The sequence below is a fragment of the Xiphophorus hellerii genome, chromosome 21 (genome assembly GCF_003331165.1).
Source record: "Xiphophorus hellerii strain 12219 chromosome 21, Xiphophorus_hellerii-4.1, whole genome shotgun sequence".
Lineage (NCBI taxonomy): Eukaryota > Metazoa > Chordata > Actinopteri > Cyprinodontiformes > Poeciliidae > Xiphophorus > Xiphophorus hellerii.
The window spans coordinates 6,514,876-6,525,953 of NC_045692.1; the positions used below are offsets into that span (position 1 = coordinate 6,514,876).

Here is an 11,078-nt window from a genome sequence, read left to right on the forward strand (position 1 = left end):
ACATTAATCTGTGCCTGTTTTCCATCTCTTGGCGAGGCGACTGGTTTTGTTTCTTGTTAGCAGTCGGCCATGTTTCATCCAGCCCACAAGCTGCCATATGTCAACGCAGAACTCTATTTGCTTGGAGCTAGGTACTGGAAATGGACTTAATTTGCATGTGTTGTATAACGTCCATACATCTTCAGAATGTTGTTTTTAGTTTTTATTTGGGAAATAAAATGCCAGCGTAATTAAAACTAATGAATAGATCTCAGATCTGTTGCTCCTTCTCTTGGCCAGAACTCATTTTCTCCACTGCCCTTCTCCTGTTCTCTGCCTGTGCTTTGCTGGAGAGATTAATTATTTCAGAGGAACGGGCAGAGAACACGGTAATTGTCCAGTGTAGGTGTAGCAGCTGATATTTCTGAATGGAGCTAATATTTACAGCGGAGCCAGCATATCTGCAGCAACACGAGAGCAGACAAGCTGTCTCACAAAGGCAGGAACGCATGGAGTACTTGATTGATAGCCCTCCATATTTTTTTCAACCTTTTCTCTCTCTCTGGGGGTGTATCAAAGCTCCATGGTAACAGCCACACCGTTTAACACTCAGGTCCACTTTTTTGCAGCGCTGCAAAACTTAACATGAGCTGTTAGCCTCAGGCAGAGAGACGCAAGGGTGGAGGAAGGTTAAACCGAACAACAAAGTGAAGGTTTGAGCAGCTGCTAAATTTGACTTAGAAGTTTCTACTTTTTTTTTTTTTCCGTGGATGTTTTCCCACGGTAAATCCGCATATGGATCACATGTCGGGTCATGACAGCCAAGCCTTCCTATTAAAGTTGTTTGTTTGTTTTTTTTCATCCCCACAGGGCTGAGCAACATTGAGTACCAGCAGCAGGGGAAGGCCACGTGCGTCAGCATCAACTGGACCCTGGGCGACGCGCAGCCGGAGGCGGTCAACACGGCGACGGGACGGCGACGGGATTCAGGGACGCCATCGCGCATCTGCAAGCACGCCCTGTTCACCCGCTGGAACAGACTGTACCGAAAGGTGAGGGCTCACCTTCAAGACGGCAGGCCAGCCCTGGACAGTCCACTGTAATCGAACTCTAGTTCATTTGTGTAGAAAGTCCGGGTCATTTCAAGAGGCGTGAATCGAACGCTGATGCGGGCCAAAAAAACGCAAATTCTGGTTCGCCTACAATCAAAGCTAGGTCTCTGTTCGGGTGAAGTGAACTCTGATGCGATTCGAATGCTTACATGAACGCTAACCGGACTGGAGCTAACTATGGTGCAGGGTGTTCTGGGTAAACACAACCACAACGACCGCGAGTGTCGCACTAACAGGAGAAATTGCTCATGGTCTATTTAGCAACAACAAAATAGAAATACTATAACCGCTAAGGTCTGAAACCTCCATTTTTCTTTACATTTTATGAAGAAAGAAGTTTCGCCCATGTCTTCTGAGTTTTTTTTTTGTTTTATTACTTACAATGGCAGATTATTTCACTGATGACATTGGAAAATTATCTTGTTATATGTGAAATAATCTTCCAGTGAAACTGTTGTATTATTTCAAGTGTACTTGGACATTTGCACAAGAAACAAGACCAAAAAAAAATACTTGATAAGATTTTGTTTCTGCAGTGAACATCCTCAAACTCCCATCAGGACCTGCTGAAGGGCTGTGAGTTGCTCACTCTGAGTTCGACAGAACATTTAGAACTAAAGTTTAGAGGAAACCAGTTTAAAGCTGCGTCCAAAGGAACACTGAACACGCCGTGCCTTGCAGGAACAGTCATAGCTTTAAACCTCTCCAATGTTCAAAATTTCCTACCAGAAACTTTTCTACAAGTTTCCTTTCACACGCATCAGCAGCAGCTCAGCTGCCGTCCTGTATGCCTCAGTTAGCACAGTGAGATGCTTGCTAAGCTAAATCTGTGGTTTCATCTGGACGGAGAAACAGACGACATGAAATGACTCCAGAAAATCCACCCACAGACTGGAGGGGTTGAATTCCTACCAGTCTGTTCATGTTCGGCTGTGTATGGATACATTTCTAGAGTCATACTTGAGTGTAGAGACTCATTCAATAAATTAGAATATTATTGGAAAGTTCCTTAATCCAGTAATGAGGATTTATTTTCTTTCAGCTGATTAAAACACGGCTTAAAATTACAAAATTACATTAAGCCAATAAAAGCATTTTTAATACAGAAATGTATACTTAATGAAAAGTGTGTTTAAAACTTGCTTAAAGCTGCAGGTTGTCATTTTTACAAACAATACTTTTTTTTAACATTTTGGTTAAAACTGTCACTGTCTCATGACTGCATAACATCAGGCAGATAATCTGTGAAAATAGAGTTCCAGAGTTTCGGACTGAATCATTCAGTCAGAAACAGCCAATCAGAGCCAGGGGGGCGTGTCTTAGTGCTGCCAATCACCCTCCTGATTTAATATGCAATTTTACTAGAGAGGACCTTAGTCTCTAATATTTAAAATCCTTAAGCATGAAAGTTTTTAACCTGTAAATTATCTTGTAAACATTTCAACCTGTAAATAGTCGAGTTTATTCTAAGAAACTTTAATCGCCATAAAACATATTGAGCTAAAGTATCCTCCAGGTTTGAGTAAACTTTACCTGAAGTTAGGCTTCTCTGTCTCCACCAGCTCTGAAATGGCTCAAACAGAGTTGAATTGCTTTCTGTCCAGACTTTGACTAGGCACAGTCAACACATTAAGCAACTTCTGTAAAGCCAAAGCTTCTATTGCAGCTCCGGCTTTTCATGTAGGATCATAATCAACCTCCATCCAAGACTCAAGTCTTTTGAAGCCAGTAGACCCTTTTCACAGTGACGTCAGACAATGGCCGCCATAACTCAAAACTGGGTATCTTTACTTCCGGTGTGATTTTGCCTTGGGAACCAAGCTGAAAACTTCCCGCATTCTCATAATCTTAAGGATATAATAAAAGGTAAGTTTAATAATAACAGCATTTAAGTGTTAGATAGCTGTTACTAATCATTGTAAATTCACCATTCTCTATCTGTGTATAAAATAAACAGCCTCCGATCGGAGAGTAAACCACCTAGCAGCAGCTTTAGCCACATTTAGGAAAAATATACTCTCTGTCAGCGCTGTAACGTTTAGAGGTTCACTTTCTGTGTTTTATAAAACAGTGTTTACGTGCTAGATAACCGTTATAAGTCATTGTCAATTTACCATTCTCCAACTGTATTCAAAGGAACCAGCTTCCGATCATGAGTAAACCAGCTAGCAGCAGCTTTAGCCACAGTTAGGAAACATATACACCGCCGCCTGTCAGCGCTGTAACGTTAGAGGTTCACTCTCTGTATTTTATAAAACGGTGTTTACGTGCTAGATAACCGTTATAAGTCATTGTCAATTTACCATTCTCCAACTGTATTCAAAGGAACCAGCTTCCGATCATGAGTAAACCAGCTAGCAGCAGCTTTAGCCACAGTTAGGAAACATATACACCGCCGCATGTCAGTGATGTAACGTTTAGAGGTTCATTTACCGGTGAATCATTATTTTTTATAAGTTTAGAAAAAACAAGACAAAAGCCACAAATAACAGTTGGGCTTGACGATATTTCTGTTTTTCCAGCAACAAAATGCGCATCTCCATGCACTGTTCATGTTTCTGTCACTGCTAACTGTCACAGAGTCTCTCCCAAAGACGCAAAGAAGGAATAAAAATAAATACACAAGAAAATATTAATGTGCAATGATTTGGATAAATAACTTTAATCTGATTACTGGATTTGAAATACGAACTCGTTAGATTATTCGTTACCGAAAAAGTGGTCCGATTAAAGGCATTACAAAGCAGCGGCGGCACCGGACATCTCTGCTTATAACAAACAAATCCCTATTTTATGGGATGAGTGGCAACTCCAGTCTATAATTTAATAATCTGATCAAGATTAGAGCCTAAAACGTTATAGTTCAAAAACAGTAAAAAGTTCTGGTTAAGGAACAGTTATGTCACGTAGTTAGCTAGCTAACAAAATTCACTAATGCTAAGCTAACGGTTACGCAAAACAAAAATACCTACCTTCATAGTCAAACAGGTATTGTTCGGTGAAGAATTTGTAGCCTTTGTCTAATTTAGATTTTTTTGTCAGAGAGAACTGGTTTGCAAATCGTGATATATCTTCAAATCTTATTTTAGGCAAATGTTTTAGAGACTGTGTAAACTCCATGCTCCGGTGATCTGTCTGATCAACATATGCTGTCAGATTTATACCTCTCTCTCTCTCTCTCTCTATATATATATATATATATATATATATATATATATATATATGACATATATATATATATGAAATAGACAACTTTATCATTACTTACTATGTACACCGGAACTAAGGATACACAGCTTCGAGCCAAAACGGAAGTTGTGTGACGTCATGTGAAAAGGGCATGTTTTGAAGCCATGATGCTGCCATATTTCACCAGGATGTGCGGTATTAGTTTTCTCAGTCTTCTCGTGACTTGCTTTGAACAATTATTTCTTTCTGTCCACTCTTCCATGTTGTAGAGTTTATTAAGCTAGTTGTCTTGGCAACAGATTCTCTCACCTGAGCCGTGGATTCCTGCGGCTCTCCATGAATCCCTGAAGCCTGCAGAGAACGGCTCTCCTTACACTGAGACTAAATTAACGAGATGTCAACTCTGTTTACTAAGTAAGGCACCTTGTGGCTCTTATTTAGGAGCATCAGGCTAAAGAGGGCTAAATACGCATTTTAATTTGTAAGAAATGTTGAAAATTGTGGATCATTTCGGTCATCTTCGCAGTTAGTCAGGCGTTTGTGTTACTGTACTACAGAAAATCACGATAAAACACATAGTTTCCAGTTGTGGTCAAGTCTTAAAAAGTCTTTGTCTAAACTTCATACATGTAAAATTAAGGCCTTAAATATCTTAAATTAATTTTTAAAGAATTTCAGTTGGCCTTAAATACATGAATCACAGGTATTTAATTCTGCTGTGGCAGACTCATATGATCTGCGTAGTCTTTATTTTCTTGCGGTACTTTTCTGTTAGGCTTACGTTTGAATCATGACCAGACATTTTCACTCTGACTGCAGGCGGTTGAGGCTAGCTGCTAATATACAAATAGGAGCTAGCTAGCTTTTTTTTTATGTCAATCATTGGTAAGTGCAAATTTATTGCTAATTTATAGTCTTATTGTTTTCTGTCGCAATACAGGTATTATTTTATACATAATGGTCTTAAAATGTCTTAAATTTGACTTGAAACCTAAAGAAACCCTGTTTGGAGTAGAGGATTAAAACCAGTTACAGACTGAACATTATGAAGACATTTCTGCTCAGAACAAAGTCCCACTGGTTTAAAAAGGCTTCAGTTGTTATCAGTTTAGTTTGATGCGGACTCTATGGCCTTTTTGAAGAGGTTAAACGTTTGCGTCCCCATTCTTAATCTTGCACATTCAACAGGAGTTCGTCTGTTGCCTCAAACAACCTGCAAGTAAACAAGCCGTCCGCTGAAATTCTCCAGCTTCCAGCCAGAAATCCAGAAACATTAACTACCGAGACGCTTCCCAACAATCAAAAGCCACACGTGTGTATTAAACTCCAAATCGCAGCGCGCGCCGTGCCGAGGAAATGTGGAGTTTCCTCTCTGCTGCAGATAAATTTTGTCGTCTTGGCAACATCTGCCGTCTGTGCGGCTTATCGGAATCTGGCAGCTCGGATCTTCGCCCGCCCGCACTTTCATTTCCATCCCGAAACTTTATGTAACAGACGCCGCCTGCGTCTGCAAATGGCGAGCCGTTAAAGCATAATGACTATGAAACCATAATTATTTGGAGGAGTTCTGGAGGAGCCCCTCCCGTCCCCGCACCCCCTCCCCCTCTAAGTGCTCCCCGCGCGCTGCGCATACGGGGCCACGCTAGAGCAGTCGCACTAATCTCCAAAAGAAACTTTTGCTCTCCTCGTCCTCCCTCTCCCCGCTTGTCTCTCTGCCGATCTTCTCCCCCCGCTTCACCCTACCCCCCCGCCGCCCCCCCGACAGTTCGAATGCACAAAAAAGCACAGAGAATGTGCAATTGCTTGTGAAATTTAAATGGGGAGATTACACAGCTGTTGAAGCCCCCCACCCCACACACACATCCACCCCCTCCCATAGCCACCCAAATGCATTTGTGCCGGCTCATTCGTTTTGTTTTGCTCGCCCCTTTTCTTCCCCCCCCGCCCCCCCCACCCACACCACCACCCACACACCGCCCTGACTAAACCTTCTGCACCTTTTTGCCCTGACTGTACAGAGCCCAGCACCGCATTACAGCAACAGCTGCAAGTTTTTAGATTTTTGCACAATGGACCAACATGAAGGGGCACATTATGTACAAAAACCCATCATTATTGCACTTTAGGTTAAAATCTGAAAGGTGTGGCATACATTTGTATTCCCCTTAGTCAATACTTTCTACAACCACCTTTCCATACAATCGATTAGACCTGGGTCTGGACTTTGACTGGGCCGTTGCAACACATGCATGTATGTGTATATATTGATCTAAGCTAATCAGAGTTGCTGTCCTGCTGAAAGCCTAACGACCCCAACCAATCGACCAATCGCCATATAGACTGGGCTCAATAAGCAGTGGTCTCAGTTTGTAGGACATTAGGAAGTCTTCCCACAGATTAGACTATATTCTGACCCGATTCTCCTTGGGACGGAGCTGCAGAGTGTAGAGCTGTTTAGGAACATCCCTGTTTCTCTTCTGGACCCGTTACCCTCCTGCCCCGGTCTGAACTCCTAACAGTAAATTACAGGGCTGACCCACATTTACTCCTCACTTTTCAGATTTTCTCAAGCTTTAAAGCGGCACTTCTATGTTTTCTTATGTATTTGTTAAAATTGTCATTATGACAGTATGAGGCAATCTGTGGAAGAAATCGGCCTCCTCCTTTACCATATGCAGAAATATAATGTTCCCCGTGATAAACAACAAAGCAGAGCCAGCAAGAGGGTCTAAGTGCTGTTAATCATGCTTGTGTACATGCTGCTCAATGTTCTAATGGCAGAGAACTGTTCCAGGAAAACCAGTAAGTCACAGGTTTGATGTAGGTATCATCATCTTAGGGTAAGATGACACTTCACGTCATAAAACCCTCATCAGCTTTTGAATCATAATAATGGAACATCGATGAACATATTTGACGTGTAATGATGGCACTTGACAAAATGGAATGTCTGCTATTGGTTTTAACAACTATATGATGTTTGAACTGCTATGTTACTGAAATGAGCGATACAAATAAACTTGATTGTTTGGTCGGTGGTCCTGCTAACTAGCTGAACACTTTAGGTATCTTTACGCTTACGTCTGCCTCCCATGCGCTTCTTATCATTCTTCTCTTTCAGCTGGGGCTCCACGTCTCCAGCTCAGCAACGGACCGTCAGCCCATGTACGGCGAGGCCAAGATGGCGGCGCGTCCTTACCAGATCGCGAAGCAGCAGTGGTTCAAGTCTCTGCAGGAGACGGGCTTGGGCACCTGGGTGAAGAAGCCACTGGAGCAGGAGCAGTTCCTGCTGTCCGTCTGAGCAACGCCGGGTGTGGGTGTGTGTGTGTGTGTGTGTGTGTGCGTGGGGGGGTGTGTGTGTGGGTGTATGACCTTTATTTTTTTAGGGTAAGATGACGCCTCCCACAGCGTCATACCAGGAAGTGCACCCTCCAAACCCAAGATTACCAACCCCTGTACGTGACCGCAGTTTTCATTCTGTTTCGTGTCGCCCTTTCATCCCGTCACTGAAACCACCAGCAGAAGGTCATGGAGGAAAACTAGAGTTGAAAAGCTGGAGTTTTTCTTTTTTTATTCCTTTGAACACAAACACACAAGTTTAAGCAAACACCCATCTAAATACACCCCCCCCCCCTCCATTCCTGTCCACGGCTGTCAAGGAAAAAGGGGGGTTGGGGTAACCTTGAGCAGAATGAAAGGCAGCCGCTATCTTGTCATCAGCTATTTCCGGGCCCTGAGGCTCCCGCTGAGGAGCGAAGCCACAGGGGAGAGAGAGAACGAGACAGGCTGAGAAAGGGGAAGGGAGGGGAAAAAAAAGAGGGTCCACGTCCAATTACCGGCCCTGTCAGGGTGACGGGTGATGGAGACGAAGGGAGGGAGTGAGGAAAGAGAAGGACAGGGTGGTTCACCTTCTCCTCTTTTAGCACTACCTCCATCCTCCTTCTCTTAATTCATCGTTTTAACTCTCCTGTGTCTTCTTCCTCCCTCCGGGGGGAGCTAAACATGACACAGCGACAGGTTAATGCCCCCTTAGAGGAGGCCAGGTGTATAAATGACATCATTACTTCCCGACTAAGCACAAGAACTGAGGAGGAGACGGACCGGAGAGTTTCTTCTTTGTATTTTATCACCTGCTGGTTTTTCCTTGGTCTTAACAAAAGCTCAGTAGCAACATTCATTTACTCACTTTTTCTTCCCCTCAGTCTGATGACTATTAGTGAAGTTGTTTTTTCCCCCCCTTGCTTTCAGCTCCCATCACCGTCAGGTCTGAGGTCTAACACCCGATGGGTCCCCATCCACCCCATGTAAATTAGCACCTTAATGCATTTCGTCTTTACATACTTTGTCTGTGTATCACTGTGATGTCTTTCTATTCATTATGATCATGACTGTACTGTTCTGTCAGTGTTCCCTATAAATGATTGAGCCGGAGCGGCGGCAGCGAGAACCGAGCAGTGATACTGACATCTAGTGGTTTCTCTGAGTACTGCAGCCTGTTCAGACCTGGTGGTTTCACTGGGACTGTGTGGGAGTTGAGATGACAAACAGACCGATTTACACCAAAATCGACCTTTATGTTGGGAAATGTTCACCGGTTTGACTCGCGTTTCATTATATTTACCTTCATTCATTGAGATCCAACAGAGACCTATTTTGATCAACAGTAATTATTGTAGCAATGAAATTGGGATTTAGTAATATATATTTTTATAAAATTTGTAGTGAGACTTGAATTTAATCTGTTTGGGCTGGACTGAACGTAGCGTGATCAGATTAAGTCACACTAACAGTAGAACCTGCATGCTCTTCAAATTCAAACAATACTTTATTGATCCCAAAGGGAAATTAAATACACATAATGTATTGTGATGAAGTTGCAAAATTACAAATAATGCCTCTTATACAGTGGCAGATGTGCATATCACTACTTATTTCATTTTGAATTTTGTACATTTTTTTTTTTAATATAATTTAACAATCACAAATCATTTATTTTCAGGTGGACGGGTGTTATGTGAGATGCACCAACACAAAATTATGAAACCAGAAGCAAAACAATGTTACATCTTTTAACATTTTTACAGATAAAAATTTGAAAAACATGGCACGCATTTGCTTACATCCTCTTTTTATTCTAATGCCCCCAAAGCAAATCATATTCACTAGTATGTCGTTTATGGTAATCATCATTAGCTTGTACTGCTAACAGTAGTTAGCAATCACTGGTTTTGTGACTTGAACTGACACTTGTTTGAGTGAGTTAATGTGTGCTGTCATTCTATGTAATGCTGAATACATTTGTTACATTCATATTTGACTTTTTTTTTTGTAAGAGTTGAACATAAACTCCACTTCATCCCCAATGAAAGCTAGAAGTTTGCAAACCTTCCTGCGATTTAAAAGTAGCTGAAATTTGCCTACACTGAACCTGGAAAAAACAGAACCAGCTGGAGAAAGATTCAGCTAAGAGCCAAAAGAAGGGGATAAATATCTCCAGCCGCTATTTTATATTAATTCAGACACAAAAAAAACTCTACTGTGGAATAGATTTTATGTAAGTACCGTCTGTTTGTCAGATCAATATGAACGTATAGGTACAAATCTTGTTTTTCTGGCAAATGTGACATTCATTACTATCACGCTCCCTAATGTTAGCAAACAGAGTTTCACAAATTTATTTTTGAGATAAAACATATAACGTTTGTCTGAAAACTGAGTGTAAATATGTAAAAACAAATGTACAAATGATGTTGATGAAGATGAAGGAATCTAAAAATGTCCCAACTATGTAAATTGAGGTACAAGAGGAATCGCTGCTAAGGTCTGTAAATTGCACTTCAGTAACATAAAAAGTGAATGTTTGTACTGTATATGTGAATAAAACCACTAAATCTTGTAATTTTACTTTTGCCTGTCTGGTTTATTTTTTTTATAGTATCCTTCTCCAGTATTGGTGTATTTCTACTTTGTCATGATCACCGGTCAGTGCGATAATGTGCCGACCCCAGAGAGCAGCCGGCCATTATTAAAGAGGCCTCCCACTGCTGCGTCTCCCCGGGGAAATCCACGGGAAAATGGTTATCTCAGTTCGGCTCATGGCAGGTGGCGCACAGACCAGCGGGCAAATTAGCCTGGAGGATGAAAGAGGAGACCGGTGGAGATAGCTACACCTCGACCCCACCTTCCCCCCTACAGCCACGGTTAGCTCTCCCCGCCACAATAAACTCCATAGTTGACCATTTGAACCAGCTCTAACCTAATGGTTGGGGGCAGAGAGGCGCTCCGCGCTTTATTCTGTCGCTATGTCGTTAGTTTTTATTGCTAACAATAGTAAAAAAAAAAAAAAAAAAAGCGACATGAAGGCATTACGCGCCACAACGCCGACATGTGCTGCAAGGTTCCACCATAATCCCGCACCGACATGGAGAATGTTTTACAGTTCTCAGTCTTTTTGTCGGAGCCCAGCTCCACTACAAAAGAAAAACCCTGGAGAAATTCAGATTTCCATTGAAGTACACAGTGAAGCATTTGTGTAGCTCCCTTTTATTCCAGATAATCCATTTTTTTGAAAGCAGATAAAATGGTAAATGGCTTATTTTAAGCATAGCTCTAACAGTGTTCGCTACTTGTAACTACAACTTTAATTTTTTTAATTTCCAGATTGGGGAACCATGGAAATGAACCAGCTGATGGTGGTGCACTAATGATAATGATCTGGGTTTGTTTTGGCGCCTATAGACTGATTGTATTAAGTGTTTTGTGTTCTAGATGTCAAAAGTGAGATCTGTCATTTGTTAG

The 11,078-nt window shown here is 41.8% G+C and overlaps 1 protein-coding gene across 3 annotated transcripts in view; it reads left to right on the forward strand.

Moving 5' to 3' along the window:
- adarb2 (adenosine deaminase RNA specific B2 (inactive)) overlaps positions 1-11,078 on the forward strand; it is a 227,530-nt gene that overhangs the window by 199,640 nt on the left and 16,812 nt on the right. Inside the window, exons 9-11 of one of the 3 annotated variants that reach the window (XR_004337281.1) lie at positions 850-1,031; positions 7,402-7,601; positions 7,632-9,459. Coding sequence is in view for 1 of the 3 variants with exons in the window: in XM_032550940.1 (XP_032406831.1) it covers positions 850-1,031; positions 7,402-7,581 (362 nt within the window). In the remaining 2 variants the exon portion in view is untranslated. Of the gene's footprint in view, positions 1-849; positions 1,032-7,401; positions 10,185-11,078 lie in introns of those variants that run through there. The other 2 variants (XR_004337280.1, XM_032550940.1) reach the window with 2 other exon arrangements.